Source organism: Phacochoerus africanus, chromosome 1 (assembly GCF_016906955.1).
Source record: "Phacochoerus africanus isolate WHEZ1 chromosome 1, ROS_Pafr_v1, whole genome shotgun sequence".
Lineage (NCBI taxonomy): Eukaryota > Metazoa > Chordata > Mammalia > Artiodactyla > Suidae > Phacochoerus > Phacochoerus africanus.
Genome location: NC_062544.1, coordinates 127,405,153 through 127,431,552, shown reverse-complemented (window position 1 = coordinate 127,431,552; position 26,400 = coordinate 127,405,153). Strand labels below are relative to the sequence as shown.

The 26,400-nt window shown below is 39.5% G+C and overlaps 1 protein-coding gene across 14 annotated transcripts in view; it reads left to right on the top strand.

Annotated features, from left to right (window-relative positions):
- The window catches only part of MAGI1 (membrane associated guanylate kinase, WW and PDZ domain containing 1), a 676,654-nt gene that overhangs the window by 398,396 nt on the left and 251,858 nt on the right, over window positions 1-26,400 (top strand). For all 14 annotated transcript variants that reach the window (XM_047778731.1, XM_047778778.1, XM_047778819.1 and 11 more), the window contains exon 2: window positions 15,892-16,008. In XM_047778731.1, the coding sequence (XP_047634687.1) occupies window positions 15,892-16,008 (117 nt within the window). The remainder of the gene's footprint in view (window positions 1-15,891; window positions 16,009-26,400) is intronic.

Sequence of the window (26,400 nt, the reverse complement as noted above, 5' to 3'; positions counted from 1 at the left end):
CCGTTGGAGAGCCCATCAGAGGGGAAGCAGCCTGGCAGATGTGATGGCATTTGCCTTACATAAATCACCTTCCATTGTTGGGGTGGGCATATGGCCAGTGAGTGTCCTCATTATTGAATGGCTTTTATAGCCCCATTATTTATAATCACTTTTGAATAGCAGCTGAAAGATAGTGAGATGGAATGGACATAGTAGAGTGTGAAAATGATAATCACTTGGGGAATTATGGGGATTAGAAATATCCGATGCTCAGGCTATGAGTTGAGAACTCTCTCTCCCAAATGTTTTTAAGCCAGGTATACTACATTCCACACTCTCTGAAAATGAGAGCTGTGGGCAATCTAGAGACATGAATCTCTGTGAGAATTCTTACCTATTGGATTTGCACCAGTAAAATAGCCCACAAACCCTGCACATAGGCACATTCACATGACAGGTACGTTATGTGCATTTTTAAATAAATACATTCTATTTGGGAATATTTTAGATGCAAAAAGCTGCAGAGATAGTATGGAGGATTCCAGAATCTCCTTTGCCTAATTTTCCCTACTGCCGATGTCTTGCATAACCATGACACATTGTAAAAAATTGCATTCATTTGCCTCCTTTATTCTGTCCCTGGATCCAGTGCAGGACACTGTGTTGCATTTAGTTGCCATGTCTTAGACTCTTCTAGTCTGTAGCAGTCCTTAAGTCTGCCTTGTTTTTCCTGATCTGAATAGTTTTGAAGAATAGCAGGATGTGGTTTTAACCAAAAGTTTCACTTTTCATTTCTGGATAAACACCTGGTTTGGAGGTACAGAGCTGGAAGTGGGGGTGGGGTGGGGAGGCATAGAGCTTAGGATGTCTGAGTTCTGATGCTGCATCTGATTACCTCAGCACTGGAAGCCTCACTCCCCCCCCCCCAACCCCTGCTTTTTATAGCCATACCTGCAGCATATGGAAGTTCCCAGGCTAGGGGTGGAATCGGAGCTGCAGCTGCTAGGCTATACCCCAGCCATAGATAAACAACAGATTCAAGTTGTAGCTGCAGCCTATGCCAAAGCTTGCAGCTTGCAGAACTCCATGGAATCTCTTCTTCATCTGTTTTAAAGAGGGAAGAATGACAGCTTTCTGACTGGGTTTTATAAGGTTTAAGTGAGATGGTATTCATGAAAGAGATTTATGAAAAAGCATCAAACATATAATCATCAAAGGGAAATGTTTATTTATAGTGTATGAGTTTTTCTAGCTTGCAGATTTGTGTAAACTGGAGATTGACACCAGTAACAGATTTTATTCTAGGAGTCAATTAATAAATTTCTCAGAAGGCTAAGTCTTTAAATATATGAAATATAAATATATGATTCTACTTTCTAGAGGTCTTGGGGATGGGTTTTTTTAAGCTATTGAGGTTTTATTTTTGGGGGGGCGGCATGCAAATGCTCCAGGTCCAGAGGTCGAACCGGAGCTACAGCAGTGACAGTGCAGAATCCTTAACTAATAGGCTACCAGGGAACTCCAGGCTATTGAGTATTTTTATGTAAGTTCTCTCAGTGCAGACTCATGGTTTACCCACTTACTCTTTTTCTAAGGGAATAGTTTACATGCCAGAGCTACCTACACACACACAGGTGCACAAACATGCAAATCCTGGCAATCTTAGGAACATACAGAGCATTTTTTTAGAGAGACATAGTCCTCTAGAATTGGGGTGGTGGAAAACCACAGCTGTGGGCTAAGTCCAGCCTGCTGTCTGTTTTTGAAATAAAGTTTTATTACAAAACAGCCATGCAGTTTTTTACATCTTGTCTAGAGTTGATTTCCTGCTGAAAAAAGCGGAGCTAAATAGTTGGAATATAGACATTATAGCCTACAAAACCTAAAATATTTACTATCTGGCCTTTCAGAAAAATGTACCTGCTTCTGCTGCAGATTCTTACTGATGCAAGATGTTTTTCTTTTCAGTCTCCAACCATATACTTGTGACTCTCTCTTTTGTTTCTAGCTTTGAAAGATGTTTCCTTTAAAGGGTACTGTGCAAAGAGTAGACTCATAAGGATGGTTTGCCCAGAGGAAACGGTCTCACCTTTTTTAGAGGCATCCATTGAGGTATAGATATTGCTGGTAGTCTCCATTCTCCAAATTCAGCAGAAATTAGAGTGGAGTGCCCTAACTAACCCTGCTTGTATGAGGTTTCCCAGTGTAGGTCAGAAGACCTGGAACTCTGGCCCCAGCTTCCTGTTGCGTGAATGATATTAGACCATCTTAGAATATAGTTTGCGACCTGGATTATCTGTTCCTGTCTGAGAATGAATTGGAGTGAGGCTGGAAGGGAAGGGGGAGTGGCTATGTTATTACTATGGCTATTCAAGGCTATAAAATGCCAATAGGGTCTCAGTATGCATTTGCATAAACACATTTAAAACCTCTGGCTTGGGAGTTCCTATTGTGGCTCAGCAGGTTGGGGACCCACAGTTGTCTTTGTGAGTGTGTGGGTTTGGTCCCTGGCCTGTCTAGTGGCATTGTCACAGGCTGCGGTGTAGGTCACAGATGCAGCTCAGATTCGGTGTTGCCACTGCAGTGGTATAGGCCTGCAGTTGCAGCTTCTGTTCAACTCCTTGCACAGGTGCAGCCCTAAAAAGAAAAAAAGAAAAAAGGAAAAGAAAACCTCTTGCTTGCCAGCAGTATCCTAAGACCCAAGAGTACAGGGCTTCTATTTGGGGTTTACACTTCCCGGCTGGGTATTCTCTGGAAGCTAATGCTATTCAGATGTAACTTTCTTAGTTTTTACATTTGTTGAGCCTCAAGAGGAAATTGGGACAACTGTACAATGTGGCAGTTTACATGGGAAATCAGGCTTTGGTTTTTTGTTTTGTTTTGTTTTTGTCTTTTTAGAACCACACCCACAGCATATGGAGGTTCCCAGGCTAGGGGTCTATTCAGAGCCGTTGTTGCTGGCCTACACCACAGCCACAGCAACACCAGATCCGAGCTGTGTCTGCGACCTACACTACCACAGCTCATGGCAACGCCAGATCCTTAACCCATGAATGAGACCAGGGATAGAACCTGCAACCTCATGGTTCCTAGTTGGATTTGTTTCCGTTGCACCACTATGTGAACTCCAGGCTTTGGTTTTTATATTGAAATTCATCTAGATGCTTTCTCGAGGGATAATGAGGGTAACTGTTTAAGAAAAATAGTCGTTTTACTTTACTCTTTTTTATTTAAAAAAAATGTCAAACCCATACTGCCATTGAATAAAACAGCATAATGTATGCCATTGTTGACCAGCTATTAACATCTTGCCCTGCCCATATATATATATATCTATATATAGATATAGATATAGATATATATCTATATCTATATATATATATATAGATATATATATATATCTATATCTATATATATATATATCCACTTTGCCAAATTACCTGGGTGATGTGGGGTATCCGTTTTTTCTTCTATAAAATGGGATTGGAAATAGAACCAACTTCATAGGGTTAGAGTGAGATTTGCTATTCAGCACTGTGGCTGGCCTGTCAGAAGTGCTCCATCAGTGTTCATTACTGTCACTTGAGGCCAGCAGGTCACCAGAACACAATTCTTTTTCTTTTTTAATTTTATTGCAGTGTGATTGATTTACAATGTTGTGTTAATTTACGCAAAGTGACTCAGATATATGTATTTGTATATATATTTGTATATATATTTATATATAAATATATATATATGCTCTATAGCAAAGTCACTCAGTTTTATATATGTACATGTGAAGAATATGTATCTATATTCTTTATATATATTTATATATTTTTTTCCATTATGGTTTATCACACGATATTGAATATAGTGCCCAGTACTATATAATAGAACCTTGTTTTTCCATCCTACATATAATCATTTGCCTCTGCTAATCCCAAACCCCCAATCTTTCCCTCCCCCAATCCTTGGCAAGCACAAGTCTGTTGTTTATATATGTGAGCCCATTTTTGTTTCATAGCATATGATGGTTTGTGTTTAGATTCCACATATTAAGTGATATCATAGGGTGTTTATCTTTCTCTACCTGCCAGTTCACTTAAGTTAGTAATGATAGTCTGGTTGCATCCATATTGCTGCAAGTGGCATTATTTCATTCTTTGTAATGGCTGAGTAATATTCCTTCATGTGTATATACCACACCTTCTTTTTCCATTCGTCTGTCCATGGACATTTAAGTTATTTCCATGTCTTTGTTATTGTAAATAGTCTGAGCACAGTTCCCTTAGATCCTAATGGAGTGTCTTAGGAGAATTTAGTTTCTTCTCGAAGCCCGTATACACGTCTTCAGATGCCATTCAGTGTTCTGAGTGTAGGGACATCTGCCTTCAGTGTTTGGTGAGGTCATGCAGCTGTTTGTTGATTAGGCCTGGGCGTAAGCTCACATCAGCAATATAACATTGCCAGCAGGGGAACATGGTCTTTTTGCTTTCTTTCGTAAATCTTTTATTTTTTTTCTGAACAGGTGTTATTCTGCTACCCTAGTGTAAGTGGAATAAAAGTAAGACGCACAAAAGACTGGAAATAATGGAAAAAATAGAGATGATGGAATTTAAACCTTGCTTTTCCTTCTGTGCTTAATTCAAGTTTCTTCTCACTGTGGGATGAAATTTGTTATCAAAAGACTGACCAAGAGAAAAAGACCAGAGAAGTCAGGCAGGAAATAATGATAAAGCAGATATCCTGAAGTGTTAGCAAAGTGTTTCTTGCTTGTGCATGTGGGGAGTTAAATGTAAATAGTAGTTTCTAGAGCTTCATCAGCATACATAAATCTGGCCCTCAGCCTCTGTTTCGCATCATAGACTCGGTGCACAATTTTCTTTTCTTTAAATTCTATAGAAACAAGACTGAAAGAACAATAGTCTTTGTACCACTAGGGGAAAGGATTTCATCTCTGCAGGTCTGATGAGGAACCACCTGTCTGGAGTCATTTGTGCTTTGCCTCATATAGTAAGGTGTTATTAGTAGCCCGCTAGTGGAGTGGCAGCATCTTCTGAGGTTTGCAAGAGATGGGAGAAATAGGGAAATAAGGTATTTTAAGAGCCCGGCTCCCCACATTTTGTTAAGCGGCTTTGCCGGGCTTAGATCAATGGTCTAGGCCATTCCGTGTATTAGCATCACCTGCAATCTTCTTAAACCAGGGATTGTAGAACCCAACCTTCAGAGATTTTAGTTTAGTGAGTCTTGGGTAGAGCCCTGTGATATGCATTTCTGCAACTTTCTGGGTAATGACACTTAGGCTTATCTTGGAGATGATGAATACCCTCTACCCCAAGAATCGCACAAGTAGAATTGCTCATTGGGAGAAGCAAGTCAAACATCTGGACCAAGAGTTAGCCAACTCTGACCCCTGGGCCAAATCTGATGCCTGTGTTTTGTAAAGTTTTATTGGAAAACAGCCTTGTTTACATATAATCTATGGCTGCTTTCCTACTACAAAGGCACTATTAACTAGCTGGACAGAGTCCAAATATGCTTCCAAAGCTAGAAAATATGTGCTGTTTTGCCATTGGCCCTCTACAGAAAAATTTTACTGACTTCTGATCAATGCTTGCATGTCATTTGGGAAAGTCATTCTGTAAGGAACTGGCACACTGAGTTCGTGTGATTTTTAAGCGTGAGAGTTTTTTTGTTTGTTTTTGTTTTTTGAAATATTTTTCTAATTTACTTTTTTGTTGTTGTTGTTTCACGGCTGCACCCATGGCATATGGAAGTTCTTTGGCTAGGCATTGAATCTGAGCCACAGCTGCAACCTATGCCATAGCTGTGGCAATGCTGGCTCCTTTAACCCACTGTACTGGGTCAAGGATCGAACCCACGACTTTGCAGCAAACTGAGCCACTACAGTCAGATTCTTAACCCACTGCACCATGGCAGAAACTCCTGTTTGTTCGTTTTTATTTTTTTACTAATATACATATGGTAATAGAATTCATTCATGATTTCTCAATAGGCCATTCTCAAATTAATTTTCTCATCAGGACCACCAGTTTCTCAAAATGAAATGGAACAGTTTTACCATCCATGCTGCCTCTCTAATACAGGGTTGGCGTATGTTTGAATTATTGGTAGTAAGTTTTTTATTTAAATCACATAATTAAAAGGAGAAATTCATTCTCATTTGGACTCTGTAATTGTCAGATAAGTGATACTGTATTTCTTTTAGAAACTGCTGCATGGAAAGCAATTTGTCAGTATGTATCAAGAATCTTTAAAAATAATGTTCATACTCATGGCTCTATTAATTCTTTTTAAAAAATTTTTATTGAAGTATAGTTGATTTACAGTGCTGTGCTATTTCTTCTGTATAGGAAAGTGACTCAGTATACATATCCATTTCCATATTGGTTATCACAGAAAGTGAATGGGGTTCCCTTTGTTATATACAGGTGCCTGTTGACCATCTCTTCCATAAATCAGTGTGCATATGCCATCCTAAGCTCCCAGCTCTTCCCTCCCCTCTATTAATTCTACATCCAGGAAATTTCAACAAAAATTCGTATTTGAGGTTTTCCATTAATAGCATTGTTGGATTTTTTTAAGCGTTCTTCCCGGCATCTCATTTTATTTTTAAAATTTTTCATTTTTTTTTTTTTTCCTTTTTAGGGCCACACCTGTAGCATATGGAAGTTCCCAGGCTAGGGGTTGAATCAGAGCTGCCTGCACATGTGGCATACACCACAATCACAGCAACACGGGGTCTGAGCCATGTCTGCAACCCACACCACAGCTCATGGCGATGCTGGATACTTAACCTTCTGAGAGAGGCCAGGGATAGAACCCACATCCTCCTGGATACTAGTTGGGTTCTTCACCCACTATGGGAACTCCAAGCATTGTTTATAATTATTTATTTATTTTTAAAGCAAAGACATCTAGATGCCTCTTAATATGAGGCTGCTAATATTATGATGAATCCACACTGCTCTTTTGGAGCCATTTAAAATCAAGCTGGATGAAGGCACGCTGATACAATCTTGTTGGAAGGAATTTGTATCAAGAGCCTTAAACATTTTTATGCTTTCTCCCCAATAATATTTCCACTTTAAGATTCATGAGAAAATAATCAGAAATATAGATTTTGTGTAAGGGGGATAATCACAATGGAGGCAATTCATATGCTTAATAATTAGTAATGATTACATAGGTTGTGGTGGATTGATAAGCTAAAATACTATGTAGCTATTAACACTTTTTTTTTAGGGCTGCATCTGTGGCATATGGAATTCCCCAGGCTAGGGGTCGAATCAGAGCTGTCGCGGCTGGCCAACACCACAGCCGTAGCAACGCGGGATCGAGAGATCCAAGCCTTGTCTGTGACCTACACCACAGGTCTTGGCAACACCGGATCCCCGACCCACTGAATGAGGCCAGGGATTGAATCCACATCCTCATGGATACTAGTTGGATTCATTTCTGCTGAGCCACAATGGGAACTCCAACACTATTTTTAAGCATCAATAGTATATTAGAAATGTTTATGAATTACTTGTTAGAACATTTGGATATCCATAACATATTGCACGATCCTACACATCTCCTGTTAAATACCTCGTGGAACAGAATTCCACTGTTTGTCACAAGTTAAGCTCAGATACAGGAACTACTTTTGACTCCTCCCTTGCATTTGCTGTCTTCCTCCATCACGTTTCAGCTTTAAGTTGCATCTCCTGTCTGTCCCCTCCTGACCCTCTTCCCAGCCATTTCCTTAGTCTAGGTCCCTTTTTGGGTCTTGTTGGGTCAGCTTCACTGATTTCATCCCATTACCCTGCCTCTCCTCTTGACTCACTGCCCAGCTCCAAGAATAATCTCAAAATTTAGACCAGACCGTCCTACCTCCCCAACTAAAATCCCTTGTGTGGATACCTACTGAGTTTAGAATAAAATGTAGACTCTTTCTTTCTCTTGGCCTGCAAGGGACATAATTGTCTGGTCCCTACTTCTTTCTTTACCCTCAGTCTGAGCCTACCCCTTGTCTTAGCTTCGTGCTGTTTCTCTAACATGTCAACCTCTTTTCTGCTTCTGAAGCTTTTGCACATGCTGTTTCCTCTGCCTAGATTGCTTCTCCCCCACACACCTGGCAAAACTAACCAGCTTCTTTTCTTCCTTCTGTTCTCATCTTTACAATTACCTCTGCCCAGAGACCAGTGCTGTTTATTCTTCCTAATACAGGCATGTCCATCCCGACCCAGGAGTTGTCCTCTTGTGTCTTCAGGGCTCATGGAGTATCTGGCTGAAGGCAATTAAGAAAGACTTGTTGAATGACTGAATGACTCTTAATGTCTAAGTGTATTATAAGTATATATGTGTAGGTATATGTGTGTATGTATATATGTATATGCCTACCCAGCACATACAGTACTAAATGTTAATAGTGATACAAATTAAGTAACACATGATTTTTAACTTTCTTGGTTGTACCATTGTATGTTTTTCAAATGTTTAATTAATCTCTTACTTCTCTATTCGGGTACCATCTACATAATATAAATGTATCATTTTAACCATTTTGAAGTGTACAAGACTGTGGCATTGCATCCATTCACAGTGTTGTGCAACCATTACCACCCTCCATTTCCAGAACCTTTTCATCTTTCCCAACTGAAACTCTGTACCCATTTAATACTAACTCCTCAGTGATTTATATTATTTTTATGATAAGGAAATATTGGGAAAAATAAGTCAGAATAAAATGAATAGCAGGCATATTTTTCAGACAAAACTCATTTAAGTCAATGTCCGATTATATGACTGAGTGACTATAAAACTAGTAAATTTGTATTTCAATTTATAATTTTTGTGTTAAAAATACCATTTGTAAATCTAAACTGCTAAACTGACATTGGCTTTTTTGTGTGTTTGTTTTTTGTTTTTTTGCTTTTTTAGGGTCGAACCTGCAGCATATATGGAAGTTCCCAGGCTAGGGGGCGAATCGGAGCTGCACCTGACAGTCTACGCCACATCTACAGCAACACAGGATCCAAGCCTCGTCTGTGACCTACACCACAGCTCACAGCTGGATCCTTAACTCACTGAGCAAGGCCAGGAATCAAACCCACATCCTCATAGATACTAGGAAGGCTCGTTACCACTGAGCCACAACAGGAACTCTGACAGTGATTTTTTTTTTTTTTTCCTCTGTAATCATTCCACTGCGGTATAAACCATTTGTATTGCCTTAATAAATATACCTTTTCTACAGCTATAGTCATCCTTGAAAAAGCAGTGTCCTATCACAGCCACCCAGAAGTGTGATGAGTTTAATTCCTTATGCAAGTTTTTTCCTTAACCTGGAAAATTTGTAATGTATTGAAGTCTGAATTCTGGTTGTCATGAAAGACTATTCTTTGCCATCTTTCTAGATGTTCTGGAGCTTGTATGACACAAGGAAAGTTGTATTTTGGTTTCTTGGTCAGAAAAGGATGAATTAAGAGGACTCAAAAATAATATCTCTGGAAATCCAATTTTTTGACCTTGAAGATTACTTCTGACTAGCAGTCTCCTTAGGATCTGTATCCTAGGAGATAGAGATCAGAGCAAAGAGATTCCCCTGCATAATCCATCACCTTGAAAATGATGCTTCTGGTTGAGCTGGCAGAAAACTATCTAGAATAGGAGAGAAAAAGTTGGAGAAATGATACAATTCAGTTATTATAAGGGGTTATTTCATGTTTAAAGAATGTCAAGCAAAGTTTGTAACATAAATAATTAATGAAAGAATCATATCCAGGATATAGAAAACACATCAAGAATAATAAAATAAGAGTTCCTGTTACCTGACTAGTATCCATGAGGATGTGGGTTGGATCCCTGGCCTCGCTCAGTGGGTTAAGAATCCGGTGTTGCCACATGCTGTGGTGTAGGTTTCTGATGTGGCTCAGATCTGGCATTGCTGTGGCTTCAAGTAGAGGCTGGCAGGTACAGCTCTGATTCAACCCAGTAGCCTGGGAACTTCCATATGCCACAGGTGTAGCAGTGAAAAATAAATAAAAAAGAATAACAAGATGACACATTAGGAAATGTATAAAATAATATGGGCAGGCAAGTTACAAGAGAGGAAATGTATTTAAAAAATGATAGAATTCCTATTTCACTTTAGTCATTAATTGTAAATTAGTATCTCACCAAGATACCATTTTATCTTTATTAGATTGGGAAGATTTTTAGAAGTTAGGCAGTGCAGATAAGAGTTAACAGTTGTTAGTTTGGAGGCTAGCTTTCCAATTTGGCTCTTGGCTGAAATCTGGGAACATGGATTTCAGGAGGGTTCCTTCCGTTCCCAGAACTAATAGCTACTCACTGTGCTTTAACTGTTGGTGCAAAAGATATGCTTTATGCTTTCCTTCCGAGAGTCTGGAGCTTGGTTTCTTGCCATTCAGAGGCTGCCTGCATGACCACATCCTAATAAAAACTCTGATGTGTAATGAGTGGTCTCAGATGTCTAATGGGCACATTTCACACGTCACCCTAGGCAGGAGAGTGACTCCACTGGGGAGGGGACACTTGGAAGCTTGAACCTGATTTCCTGTGGAGTTTGTTGCCCTTTGAGCCTTTTCCCTTTATGGCTCTTGCTTTGTACTTGTTCACAGTAGTAAACTATAGCTTTGAGTACAGCTATATACTGTGTTCTGTGAATCCTCCTAGTGAATCTTAAAATCTGGGAGGGGTCTCGGGACCCCTGATACACTAATAATACCAAATATTACACTGAGTGTGGGGAAAATGCGACCTCTGAGACTTTTGGTAGAAAGGTAAATTGGCACCACCATTTAGGAGAATTTAGTGATATCTAGGTAAGTAGAAGGGGGCTAGATCCAGGTTTAGATAGTCTAGAGGAAAAGGAAATTCACACATCTGTTAAAAACAAAAAATATTATGATGACATTTATTGCAGTATAGTTTTATTGTCACCACTGGAAATAGCCAACTTTTCTATGAAGGAGAAATAATGTTGGTGTATATTTTTTAAATGGCATATTTTACAACATTAAAAATTATTACAAATTATATTGATTAATATGGTTAAATTTCTCTAAACCAATGTGAATCAAAAAAGCAGAGCTATATTGTTGTAAACTTAGCCATATAATTCCAGATATATACATAAAAAAATATAAAATAATGGCTAATCCAGGACAGGTTCTAAGCCCCCTTTTTCCCACTTAAATGATAAAATTGTCTCAAAATAAGCTTGAAACTCTTTTCTTGGAAAAAGTTCCACATATTCCTGACTGATGTTTTCTTTTCCATTTGCAAAACAAATCTTGGATTTCATAAAAAGTGAAGATGCTATGACAAACTCTTTATCTAGAGATTTATTATTTCATTGGCTCACTGCCCTTGACAATTAAGGGAAGATTTATAGGTGTGTCCCCTGAATAATTGGCAATTAATTTGAAATTAGATGCCCAAAAGTACAGTATTTTTAATGTAATGTGAAGATTGAGGCTTTCGCTTACAAATGTCATGGAACACAGAGTAAATGTTAACTGGCAGCATAGTTAACCCTGCCCTTTTGCACATCCGCAGAAGAGAGGAGTTTTAGTTTGATGATAATAAACTTGAGCTAACTTGGCTAGTTTGAATGGAAAGCTCCAGTGTAAACAAAGAATGTCTGTGTCTTGAGAATGCTTCCACTCTATATGCCCTTGGTTCATCTTGATAGGTACTGCACATGATCCCTAAGGATCTATTTGGGATAAAGAAGTTCTCTATCCTGAGCCTTTGGAGTTGCTTTTGACCTGGTTGACAGTACATTTGGTTCTGTAACATCTTCGCTACTCACTGCTCACTGTCTTTTTATTGTCTAGAACTCTGGTTTCCTAATAGGAATATAAATCCGAGGTTCTAGGCAGTGGAGATTTTTCTGGGAAACATGGTTGTCCTTTTGGTCAAATTCAAAAGTGCTTCAGACCTCAAGGTTGAGTTGGCAGATGTGACTATCACATACCATAATTTACCAGTTGATTTCATTTTCTGAACTACAACTCCACTGCAGTGCCAGGAATGTATGAAGTATGCCCTAAATGGTTACCAGTTGACATGTGTCCAGACAATCTGACTATAAGTAGTTTTAGTCCCTTCCAGAAACTTCAGAATTTTATCATTAACTCCACATTTCCCTGTGCCTGTATTTTATTCCTAGCCATCACGGAGTCAATAGGTTTTATGTTTATGTGCATTTTTAAAGAGAATGACAGTTCATCTTTGGACTGATCTCAGCTCTTTCCGCACTTGCTTTAACAATTGTCCACTTTACATTATAATGATAATCTCCATCTTTCATGAAGGGCTTTCTCTTTGCCAAGTCTTGTCTGAATCTCATTCAGTCCTTACAACAATCTTGTGACAGAGCTACTGTTACATCAATGCTCTCTTTTTTCAGATGAGGCAAGTGAGGTTCAGAGATGAAGCAAGGCACTTGGGTTCACCAGCTAATAAGTAATGGAGCCAGGATTTACATCCGAGCTTGTCTGTGTAAACACTTCCATTTATCTCTCTAAAGGGAAATTGTAAACTAGGCATCTAGAATAGTACCTACCACATAGTCATTCACTAATTTTGTATATTTTTAGTTTTTGAAATTGATTTTATTATGGTATAATTTACATACTGTAAAAATGTACCCATTCATTGTATCAACCTGTGTTATCACTACCACAGTTAAGAGTTCCTGTAGTAGAATCACCCTTGATTCACCCAAGTAGTATCCTTTTGCTCCACCTTTCTAAAAAGTTTCTTATTTTGAAATCACTGTAGATTTCTAGGAAGTTGTAAAAAAAAAAATAGTACAGAGGTCCTGTGTACCCTTCACCCAGTTTCTCCCAATGGTAACATTCTTGGATAATTATAGTTCATCTGCCAAGCCAGGAAATTGATTGTAGGTACACTCCATTGAGCTTATTTCCTTGTGTGTTAGTCTCTGCCTACCCTTAGCCCCAGGTAACTGTTGAACTGCTTTCTGTATAGTTTAGCCTCTTCTGAAGCTTTATATATAAATGCAGTCATACGCTGTGTTCTCTTTTGCATCCAGCATTATGTGTTTGGGATTTATCAGTATTACTGTATGTGTTAGTGGTTTTTTTTTTTCCTTTTAATTGTTGTGCAGCATCCCATTGTTTGACTATAATACAGTTTGCTTCTCCATTCATCTATTGGTGGACCTTTGGGTTGTTTCCAATTTGGGAATATTCTATAAGGAATAAAGTTGCCGTGATGATTATCTATAAGTTGTGCATGTGTGTACTATGTGTACTTGTTTTCATTTCTCTGGCATAAACAATAGTGGGATTATTGGGTGAATTGTCTGGTGAATGTTTAATTTTATAAGACACTGCAAAATTGTTTTTCCAAGGGAATAAACCATTTTATACACCCACTAACAGTGAATAAGAGTTCCTGTTGCTCCACAGTCTTGCTAACGCTTACTATTTATTTCCCATTCCAGCAGTTATGTACTGGGATCTCATTGCTGTTTAATTTGCCTTCCTCTGATAATTAGTGAAATTGAATGTCTTTTCACTTGCTTCATGGAATATCATATATATTCTCTTATGAAATGTTTATTCGTGCCCTTTTTAAGGGAGGGTGGGAAGTGGGGTGGGGTGGGTGTTTATCTGCTTCATTTAATAAATATTCAATGAATAATTGAGTGACCTATGTATTTTCCTTTCAACCACTTGAAACCTTAGGTGTCCTACAATTCAAATAAAATAGTTCAAATTGAGTGTCATTAGTGTGTTCTAAAATGATCAACTATAGCAAGGAATCCGGTTTTGAATATGATATTAAAAAAATTTGGGAGTTCCCGTCGCGGCGCAGTGGTTAACGAATCCGACTAGGAACCATGAGGTTGCGGGTTCGGTCCCTGGCCTTGCTCAGTGGGTTAACGATCCGGCGTTGCCGGGAGCTGTGGTGTAGGTTGCAGACAAGGCTCAGATCCTGCGTTGCTGTGGCTCTGGCGCAGGCCGTAGGCCGGTGGCTACAGCTCCAATTAGACCCCTAGCCTGGGAACCTCCATATGCCGCGGAAGCGGCCCAAAGAAGTAGCAAAAAGACAAAAAAAAAATTAATAGTTTCCTCCCTTAGGTAGATTATAGCCTCATCTTAACCATCACTGTCATCCTTACGACTTACTCTTTTTGACTATGGGAAAATGTCATCTGAAGATGTGAATTTTGTGGTTCACATGGATACTGCATTGCTGCATTATTTCTCTGTTTTTAGAAATGCTCTTACCTAATTTTATATGTTGTCTAAAAATGGAAGGATGATCTTAGCTTTTTTATTTTTAGCTGTCACTGAAGCAGTTTTTTCCATTAAGGATGAATGTTAACTGAATAGCACAGGGAACTATATCCAACCTCTTGGGATAGACCATGATGGAAGATAATATAAGAAAAGCTGTATAGTGTGTGTGAGTGTGTGTGTGTGTGTGTGTGCGTGTGCACGCGCATGTGCTCGCATGACTGGGTCACACTTTTGTACAACAGAAATTGGCGCAGTATTATATATCAACTACTCTTTAATAAAAAATCGTTTTTAAAAAACAATGTTAACGAGGTTGATCTAGAAGCCTGCTGAAGCTGTAGACTATAATTGTGTTTATAATTTTCTCTAAGTTTGGTTTCTTCTTTCTATGATACATTTTTGTAACAGTATTTGTTCAGCTTTTTTTTTTCCCCCATTAAACTGTAGCGAATTAAAAAGAAATAAACACATAGACCTGCTCAGGTAACTCCTGCTTAAAGAAAAACAATAATTTAAACAAACAAACAAAACTAATATGTATCTTACAGGATAGTAAGAGCTATATATCTCTGTATAATGAAGAGTGATGCTGCCTTTTTTTTTTTTTCCTTTTATCAGGGCCACACCTGCTGCATGTGGAGGTTCCCAGGCTAGGGGTCTAATCAGAGCTGCAGCTGCTGGCCTATGCCACAGCCACAGCAATGTGGGGTCGGATTCACATTTGTGACATACACCACAGCTCATAGCAATGCTGGATCCATAACCCACTGATTGAGGCCAGGGATTGAACCTGCATGCTCATGAATACTAGTTGGGTTCATTACCACTGAGCCACAATGGGAACTCTTATGTGTCCTCTTTTATTTCCCAAACTCAAGTCCTTCTTGCTAAAGAAAACTGTTAACACTTTCTGATGATTCCTTCCGTTAATACATAGTCTCTCCTTTCTTTATTCTTTTCACACAAAAGTGGTCAGATAGTAGGTACTAGTCCACATATTTTCCTGCATTATCAACATATGAGGATATGGTTTTTGTAGAGTAGTTATTGTATGGATGAACTGTGCTTTACTTAGTTGATCCCTGGTGGTTGTTTCCATGGTTTTTTTGTGTGTATGTGTGTTTATTCTTATTTGTTTTCTATTATAAAAATGCTGCAATAAACAATTGTGATTTTGGCAGATTTTTGCAAATATACTCATAGGGTAAATTTCTTCCAGTTGGATCCTGGGTCAGAACATTTTGTAATTTGTCAGCTAGTGCTAGATTATCCTCTTTAAGGTTTCAGCTATCCACTTTCCATTTAATAGTGTTTGCAAGAGTCTATAGCACGTATTTTAAATGTAATAGCCTCATTTAAATTCTTGGTTATTTTAACCTCCTAGTACTATGTGAACTGGGACCCTCAAATTAATGTGGTTTCAATGCTGTTTTATCTTTATTACACTTTTGCTTGTTTTTTCCCCTGCAGAGGGAAACCTAAAGTACGTCTTCCTGTTGACTGAGGGTGGCGGACTAGAATGGGTTCGTGTGGCTTTCCCTCACACAGATCTCAGGCTACTCAGCCTCTAGCAGGACTGATTGTTGATGCACTACCTTTTATATGTTTCCTGCAGGAGGAAAGCTGAACAAGGACCTGCGACATTTTCTCAGTCAGCGATTCCAGAAAGGGTCGCCTGATCATGAGCTCCAGCAGACCATAAGGGATAACCTTTACCGCCATGCTGTGCCTTGTAAGTAGTCAGTTTGGGGCATCTTACTGCTGGGTAGGGGTGTGAAAAGTGGAGGGGAGAAAGAAGAGATCAACAGCTGATCTTGGAATGCTTGACAGCTTGCTCCCTTAGTGACTCCCTAAGTCCAGGGAGTCATAATTGGCCATGGGACATACAATGCCGTGCAGGGTGAATGGCTTGGCTTTCTAGTTCTGGCTCTGCCACTTACTAGCTTGATAATGCCAGGCCAAGTGTTTATCCTTTGTAAAGTCCAGTTTTCACAGCTGTGGAAAGGACATCCTCAAGCTGACTCCAGAGAACTGTTAGGAAGTCAATGGGTGAGTGCATCTTGTGCAACATGGGTGTGGGATAAGCCTCCAGAAATGTTAACCACCATTGTCATTAATGGAATGGACCAGGCTAGAGGCCTTCAGCCTGATGCCCGAGGAGATCAATGGGTCTCTAATGGCCCCTCACTTGCTCTTCTTACCCACTGTTATCAGATTCATCAATCATGATTTCATGTATAATTTTGTTTGAAGAACTGGCTTCCAGAGGTTGGAACCAAACCCCAAAGCCATTAGAGCAGACCAAATATGAAAAGCAAGACATAGAATGTTGGGACTATGAAATCACAGATTTTGCGGTAAGGAAAGTAAAGAAAACAGAAAAGAAGGAAGGGAGGAAGAAAGTCATTCTACAGGGTAGATAAATTGGCAGCTCAGTCGTCATGAGCTATTACCATGTTCTACCAAACTACATTCCTATAGCTCATTATAAGGTGGGAATCCCAGGAAGACATGCACTTATTTAATTTCATTTGAAATAAGATGCAAGAATGGTTTTGATTTAATTGCTTGGAAATTTTCTCTTCTCCTATTATCCAGTCCTTCAAAATATGAAATTTTTTAAGAAATACTTTTTTTTTTCCTTTTTAGGGCCATACCCGCGGCATGTGGAGATTCCCAGGCCAGGGGTCCATTCAGAGCTATAGCTGCCAGCCTACGCCATAGCCTCAGCAACATCAGAGCCAAACTGCGTCTGCAAGCTACACCACAGCCCTCAGCAATGCCAGATCCTTAACCCACTGAGCAAGGACAGGGATCGAACCTGCAACCTCATGGTTCCTATTCAGATTTGTTTTCACTGCACCACAATGGGAACTCCTAGAAATATCATCTTTTTAATCAGCCAAAAAAGGTGGACTAACTTGAAGTTCAAGGTATCCTGCTGTGATCCATTTTCTAAGAGTGATTTTCTTTTAAAAAGTAATATTTTGCAAGTGATGTGCTAGAATGCTAAGGTTTCCTCATACTACTGCAAAATAATAAACAGAACTGATTTCAGACATGCCCTGGATCTACAAGGACTTTGACTGAAAATCTAGACAGGGACCTTTAGAGATCAGATTTTAGAATAACCCCTGCCCTTCATTTCACTTATTAATAAAACCAAGGCTCCAAGAAGAAAAGAGGTTGACTGCTAGTAACTTGGGTAAGTGGCCCAAGGTAGCCTCTCTCTGCTGAGTGGTAGAGCTGCACTTGACAGAGAAAAGGTGATAATGCATTAATGTGAATCTCTGGCTCTCAGTTCCTTTAGTTTTGCATCATTAGAGTTGAAAACTATAATCCAAATACTATTTCAATAATAATTCCTTACATTTGGATTAATAATAATTCCTAATGTTAATCATGTGGATGAGGCAGGGATTACCTTCCTATTTTTATTGAAAGAAAGAAACTAAAACCCAAAGATAAGCCAATAACAGCAAGGCTAAAGGTGACCAGGGCTTTGGAGTTCCCATCATTGCTCAGTGATTAACGAATCCAACTAGGAACCATGAGGTTGCGGGTTTGGTCCCTGGCCTTGCTCAGCGGGTTAAGTATCTGGCATTGCTGTGAAATGTGGTGTAGGTTGCAGACACGGCTCAGATCCTGCATTGCCGTGGCTCTGGCATAGGCCAGCGGCTACAGCTCTGATTAGACCCCTAGCCTGGGAACCTCCATATGCTGTGGGAACAGCCCTAAAACAAACAAACAAACAAACAAAAAAGGGTGACCAGGGCTTCAAGTGATTGCCCTGGCTTCTGGTATACTGTACAGTTTTACTCTTAGAATATAACTTTGAGGTTGGGGTTTTTAATGCCCATTTTACAGATGAGGATGCAGTGTTACAGGGAGATCAAATAACTGGTAAGTGGCAAGATCCAGGGCTCTGTTTGTAGCTCATGCATGGCTGCCCCTGAAGTTCTAGTACAGCAGGTTGGATGCAGTTTTGCAGAATTCAGTAATTGCAGAATCATGATTGTTCTCTATGTAATTTTTCCCCTACTCAGATTCCATTTTAAGAAATGGGGAATGAAGCAAATGAACACACCATTTCTTGACGCATCTGTGGTGTTACTATGGTTACATTTTGGCAAGCTTTACCATTTATTTTTTTCCACTGATTTATTGGACCTGAGTGTGAGCTAAATGGCTTGGTTTTAAGCTTACCACTTGGTAGGAACAGGGGCATAAGTGACCTCTGCCTTTTGAAATCAGTGTTGAAAATTATATTTTGTCTTGGCATCTACTGTTAGTATTGGTGTTTTGTTTCTGCGAAGCTAGTAAATCAGGAATTGGAATGTGGAAAGGGTCTTCCTACTAAAGAGAAAACAAGTAATATTTCATTTTATTTTTCCTGCATAAAACAGGAAGGAAATTCAGAAGAGGTCTGTTTCCATGTCTGGTGCAGTGCGTGTGCCTTTGAACACGAGTTGATTAGGGGTGACTTGGGATTTGGTTATGGGCTTGGATAACTGGAGCCTCATTTGTGTTTATTTTGATTCTTCGGCCCATGTGGCTGGAGAGCAGAACTGCCTTTACCAAGCTGTTGTCCTCATGGATGAGGAAACCCCTTTTGGGAGCATGAATCCTCCCTATGATGTTGTAGCTGTGCCACAGGAAAATGAGCTCCTTGCAAATTGGTATTTTCCAGAACTTCCTGTTGCCGATATTTCAGTGACTTCAGGCTTTTGAGCAGGGATGATCTCACAAACAGGTGCCTGCGAGTTGGGGTAGACTTCTCTTGTACATTTTGGGAGGCTCCTCTGTCATTGGAAATGAACAAATAAAGCCTGTTTGCTCTCAAGTTCATTTTAATGTCATTATAGTGTAGTAGTGCCTGCAGGGCACCATGATGGATTTTTGCCACTCAGGATTCCATTTTATCCTAATTCTTTGGCAAAGATAATACAAGTAACAGCATCCCTATTTTACAGGTAAGAGCATGAAGCAGCAAAGGTAACTTCCTCAAAATCATACCAGTTCTAAATATACCTGGTATCTTCTTGTAACTAGGTACATATTACTTCCTATTTTGCCACATGATTCACTTTTCATCCAGTTTATTGACATATAATTCATATACACCATACCATTCACCCACTTAAATTGTTCATCCCATGCTATTCCTGCTGCAGTTGTTAATCCTTTCCACTTCTCTTTTATTTGATTCAGAAACCTTTATTATATTTCCACAGTATGAAAAAGGTCATTGTAGTTGAAATTTAATTCTATTTGCCATTTAAAATCACCACCCTCAAAAAAAATTATGGCAAAAAAACCCCCCAAAACAAAACTAGATGGTGTGAAATCTGAGGGCTGTCTTGGTTGGCTTGGTGCGAGTCATGTAACCTCTCTGAGTCTCCTTCGCTCTTTAATAAATGGAACTAGAAATACACACCTCCAACATTGTCTGCTGACAGCAGCCCTAAGAGATGGGTGCATTGGAGGAAACAGAGGCCCAGAGAGGTAAATAGGGTCACACAGTTAGCAAATAGAATGGCCAGGGTTTAACCAGCTCTTCCTGTAACTCCTGTGCTGTGTAGAATTAACACAGATCGTTGAGTGGAAGGAAAAAAGAAAAAATGTTTCTCACTGCTGAGATTTATAGTTGTAGCTGTTTGAAACCATAGGGTTTTATGTCTTGAGGGTGGAGGCTAGGTAAAGCACCATATCTTAAAAATAAGTATCTTCTCTCTGATTTTCACATAGCTCACTGATGGGTACAATAGAATTTTAATAATTATGTAATGATTATTCGGCTTTTAACAAATCATTACGGGGTTCTCTTGGGATATCTCAGTTTATCTTTTTTTTTTAATTAGATCTTTTTTAATATACCCATGGAAAACACTGTAAGATAAATGGATTTGAAATGCATGTAAAATTTATTGTTGTTGCTCACTTCTCTCAATCCTCAGAATTATCTGGATAATATTCCTGTCTCTTGCCTCTCAAATTCTGTTTATATTTCCAGTCTCCTCCCCTCAATTCTTTAGTCATGCAAATTTCATTCATTTCTTGAATATACCTGATAGCTTCTTATAACTGTACATATCATTACCTCTCATTTTCCCACCTTCCCATCTGACTAGTTCACAGACATCTTCTATGCAGTAGCCTAGATGCATTTCCTCCAGAAGACTTCCATAGATTGGTCCTATTGCCCTCCTCACCCAGAACCCCCCTCTCTGACCTCCTTCAGCCACATATGGTGCCGGCTGTGTGTCAGTCTGTCCTGTTAGAACCTAGCTCTTCTGAGGTCGGGGACTGTATCTCCTTTAATGCCCACCCCACCTCTAGCTTAGTGCCTAGACCATGGGATAAATATCCGTTGAATGAAGAAACAAGTGAAAAAATAAAGGTGCTCTTTGTTTTTCCTGTTTCCTTATTTTTTTTCTTGATTACTTGACATTTGGGAGAAACAGCAGAGCTGCGCTTGCCATAAAGCAATCAGGAAAAAAGGGGCAGCTCAGCGACTTGACCTCTAAGATAACTGATGAGGACTCCACTGATGACCTGGCTAGGAGTCCAAACCCAGAGAAAGAGTCAAGGCTCCCAGGGAGCTTGGAGTTGGAGTGCCCATTCACAGCTCCTTCTAATTACAGGCTACATATTGCTCTTCCTTCTGCACTGGTAGCCTTCCTGCTCTATGACTTCTTGTCCTCGCCGATGTGACAACATCTGAGATTCTCGCTTTGGAGTGGCTGCTTTTCCCCCTGAAGATAAATGCATTACCTGACAGGGTTTGTCATTTACTCTCCTGCATCTGTCAAAACGAGATACATCTTATCCAGGAGTCCTGGGACTTCGGAATGCTGAACAACGCCCCTCCTGTTCCTCCTCCCTTCTCTGGGCTCAATGTGGCAGGAACACATCTTTCTTTTCAAGCTGAGGTCATCAGAAAGAGGAAAGGATAAATCAGTTTGGTTCTGTGGCTTGACACTTTGTTGATCAAGGCTCTCCCTGATGCTGAGACCATTGTAACCTGTGTAAGAGGCATTGATCATTGACCTAAAGGAGTTTACAAAGGGATTAAACATGTTTGATCTACAAAACAATTTTATTTATTTTTATTTTTTATTTTTATTTTTGCTTTTTTGGCCTGCAACCATGGCATATGGAAGTTCCCAGGCCAGGGGTCAAGTTGGAGCTGTAGTTGCAGCCATGGCCCACTGAGTGAGGCCAGGAATTGAACCCGTGTCCTCATGGATACTAGTCAGGCTTGTTACTGCTGAGCCATAACAGGACCTCCTACAAAACCAATTTATTTATTTATTTATTTATTTATTTATTTATTTATTTATTCATTCATTTATTTTTGTCTTTCTCTCCTTTTAGGGCCATACTTGCGGCATATGGAGGTTCCCAGGCTAGGGGTCCAATCCAAGCTGCAGCTGCTGACCCATGCCACAGCCACAGCCACAGCCACACCAGATATGAGCCACATCTGTACCACAGCTCACGGCAATGCCGGATCTCCCCCCCCCCCTTTTTTTTTTTTTTACAAAACCATTTTAAATGTGATGTGGTAGGAGTCCCTGATGGCCCAAAAGGATAAGGATCCAGCATCTTCATTGCTGTGGCACAGGCTCAATCCCTGGCCTGGGAACTTCCAAATGCCACAGGTACCACCAAAAAAGAAAATTTGTTGTGGTAGACATAGTCTGGTCTTTATTTGTAGAGGTGCTGTATTCTAACAGGTGTGTCAGCATCTGCTAACCAACACTTGGCATTGTGTATTATTTTGAATGTGATTGTCATGTCAGGACCATAAATTACCTTTGGCATTATTTGAACCTGTTTGCTTCTCTTACACACAGCTATTTCAAGTAATGCTTGCCTAGACTCGACCCCTTCTGCAATTAGAGCTGATATTATAAAGTAGACCAGTGTATCAGCAAGAGGCTGGGATGAAGAACTGAGTGTTGGAGCACTGTGCATCTCTGGGTTCAGGTTTGGTTTGTTTGACTGTGTGGAAGGTTTCAGGTTGTCACCTATGATGGTGAGGATTCTCTAAGCCTCCCCAGGACTGATCAGATAAATGTCACTGGAAATTTTCTCCCTGTGGCCCTTGCCCTTGTCGTCCCACCAGAGTTAAGTGCTATCTAATATGAAAGGATTATTTTAGTCTTTACAAAACTCAGCCTGGTTGCAGAACTCTGACTAGTAATGATAATAGCTCTTCAGGTTTTAGACTCCCACTGTGTGCTGGGTACCCTTCCCTAGTGCTTGTACATATGTCACCTCTCACTCTGGCTTCATCAAGGACACACTGCTATTAAGGATTTGAACTCAAGCTCACTGGACTCTTAAACCCTCCTCCTTTTCTATTCAATCACAAAATGCTTGTTGCCTTGTAATGCTGTCCTGTCCTCACTTCTTCTCCATCAGTTCTCAACTCTTTCTCTCCTCTTCCCTTCTACCCATCAGAACTATATTTTCCCAGGTGCCTCCAGCTGGTCTGCGGTCTAGAGACTCCTCCTACTACTGGCCCAGCCACTTACAATACCTGACCTTTCCTTCCTTCTCCATCAAAACATATTTGTTCTACATTGATTTCCCCCTGGCTTGTCCTCTAAGAAGCCAAAGATTGCATCAGAGAAGAAGTGAATGATTCATATTCAATAAAGGTTCTCTGTCATACATAATACATATTTTTTTCTTTTTTCTTTCTAGGGCCTCACCTGTGGTACATGGAAGTTGCCAGGCTAGGGGTCAAGTTGGAGCTGCAGCTGCCAGCCTACACCACAGCCACAGCAATGCCGGATCCTTAACCCACTACGAGGTCAGGAATTGAACCCCCATCCTCATAAATACTAGTCACGTTCTTAATCCACTGAGCCACAATGTGAATTCCAAATACATATGTTTTAACAGATGACTTTAAATGTGATGCTGCTCACAACACCCCACTTAATGGGATGTAGCGGCAACAAAGCAGATTCGTAGGTAAGGTTGAATTCTTATGCTTTGGATTTGTTATTATACATCTTCTAGTGTGTAACACAGTGTTGTATACAAAGGAAACAGTTTAAACACCAAATTGTCTGTGTATAGGGGACTTTTTCCTCTGCTTGCTATATCACTTCTCAGATGTGATTCCCTCTTCCACCAAGTATAAGCTGAAAAAGTGAGGCAGTAGTCTATGCAAGAAGTTTTGTGCCATGTTTAAAAATAATGGCACTAGAAAAACAAAAAAGCTTTTGGTTTCGATGTGATCTGGAGTTAGTGTCTGGGCTCAGAGAACCTACAAACAAATTTTCATCCTCATGAATGTCTGGTGGGGCATTGAAAGATGGTAAGGGAAGCAGGATGGTTCTTCATTATTCTGATAACGCCCATCTGATAAATGCCAGGAGCATACCACTTGTCGTTTCTACAAGAATCTATTCTGTATACTTCTTACCAGAGGAGAAGAGCATTAGTCCATCAGTGAGTTTATGAGAAGGACTTAGACATTGGCGATGGGAACTTTACCTCTTCTGCCTGCTGCTCGAATACCAGCAACATCAGAGGTGATGGGCTTTCCGGTATGGGGGACTGGAGAGGCTGGCAGGCCCTACCCTGTACCAGTGCAGGTGACCTGGGCGTTCTGGGACACCATTTTCTCATTACCTGTGTTGATGTTTTTGAGGTCCCTAAGCCCCCAGCTGTGATTGTGATCGTGGCACTTGACGCGTCCTCTATTTAAAGGTCCTCTATATAGACCAGTCTTCTTTCTTCCCTACCCTGTTTCCCTTCCCTTCCTAACAGGACTCCTTGAGGAGCCCAGCATTCTCCCTTTTCTCTTTTCAAGTTCTCATTAGGCTTTGGGCCTTTTTAATGTGATTCTCTTTTCTTTGATTTTTATGATTTATATGATTCTTTTTTGGGGGGGACAAGCTAAGTTGAAAAAGTGATTTTCCAACATTTGTTGAGTAGCAGCCCAGTACTCCATGCTAGGTGAGAACATAGCGAAGATTAATAATTGGCTCATTTAGCCAATAATAGGCATGCTTGAAATAGCACATTCTCTGCACATTCCCGGCACCAGCTAATTCCCCAGGGTTCTTTTTTCTTTCTATGTCTTATTATATGTTGTTAACCCTAATTGCCATTGTATATTTGCTGTGTGGATGGAGCCATATTGGAGAAAAAAGAAAAAAGAAAAAAAAAAAAGGAAAGAACATCTACCAACTTAAAAGCTCATTACACTGGGCTTGATTTATATGTGTCTGTTAATAGACTCATATAAACATGGTTTGGCTGATGTTCTTTATCCTAAGGTGCTCAGGGGTGTAGAACAAGAGAAAGCCATAGGAGTTTAGATTTAAGTCTAATTAGAGTTGATGTAATTACTCATCTTCTTATGAAAACACGTTAGGCCAGTCTTATTGCTTAACAGTAATATCTATCATTAATTGAATGCTTACGGTGTGTACCAGGTACTGTGATAAGTTACTTAAAAGTTTTGTCTCTTTTAACCTTTACCTAACTTGGAGAGGCATTTAGTGTTATCATCCCTGTTTGCGGAGCGTGGCAGTCAAGGTGTGAGGAGCTTAGGTAAGTGACTTACTCAAGATGAGTAGTTTAATACTGATGTCACTCAGGTTCAAGCCCAGTTCTAAACTTTGCTAAGAGTCTGTGCTCTTGGCTTATTTCTCTGGGTTCCATCACCTTAAAGACCATTTTTAAAATTAATGTCTTGAATTTTAAAAAGAATCTTCTCTTAATAACATATGGATTAGTCCTTGGCTGGGTGTAGGATACTAATATATCTATTTGGCAGCCATGTTAATTTATTTAATTGCTTTATAATTTTAGCTGACATTTTTCATCAAGATTTGTTGCAATTATAGAGCAATTTCCACAGTGATTTATATAGGGACATGGAAGTTTCATAGTATCCTTACTGTCTATTATTTATTTTAAGAAAAGATTTTACTCACCAAATTTTAGTAATTTTAGATATAGCAAGAATCATTTAAGTCAAGAGAATGGACTATAATATATTTTTAAAGAAAGCTTGTATCAAGTTTCTTTAATAAAAACATGCACAACTAAAACTTCTGGCTTCTCTAATGGATAATGTGCATTTATGCTAAGATCCAAGTAAGAACACTTCACCAGTTATGCTCTGATGGGCTTACCTGAAATCCATATGAGTTGAGCTAAACAAAATAATTCCCTTAATTTTTACAACAAGAAAATGTCACTTGTGTTAGTTCAACCACAATATGAATAAAGTAGACTTATTAACAACTCATTGACATATTTTCCTATTGCATTTAAAGCTAATCAATTACACATCTCTATTTGGAGGAAATACACTTTAATGTATTTAGGGATAAAGGGCCATAGTGAATGTAACTTTGAGAGGGCTACAAAACATTAAAAATGGTTAAAAATATATTCTTTATGGGGAGAGAGAAGTCAGTAGGTTAACATGTTAATAATAGGTGAATCTGTATAAAGGGGAAACAGCATTCTTTGTACTATTCTTATTCTTACAATTTTCCGTAAGTTTGAAATCATTTCTAAATAAAATGTTTTAAAAACAAACTCATACCCCCCCCAAAAAAAAAATTAAAACACAGCCAATATAGGTTCTGGGAAGGGAAACTATATATGAATGTTATGTTTTTGATTTCCCCCTTATTAATGTTTTTTTTGCCTAGAATTGAGATTTTGTCAATACTTTCATAGATCTTGTCAATTAGCGTGAAAGAAACTGTGTGTATATTAAAACAAAAATCTAACAGTTATGGAATACTAAGTACGTGACAAATGATTTTTATTTTTTTAATTAGGGCAGTACCTGCAGCATATGGAATTCCCAGGCTAAGGGTCGATATCAGAGCTACAGCTAACGGCCTACACCACAGCCCCAGCAACACAGGATCCAAGCCGAGTCTGTGACCTCCACCCCAGCTCACAGCAACGCTGGATCCCTGACCCATTGAGCAAGGCCAGGGTCAAACCCTTATCCTCATGGATACTAGTTGGATTCATTTCCGCTGCACCACAATGGGAACTCTCTAAATGTTTTAGTTATAGTCTCTCATTTAATCCTTATGGAAATCCTATGAAGAAAGTAAGTACTGTT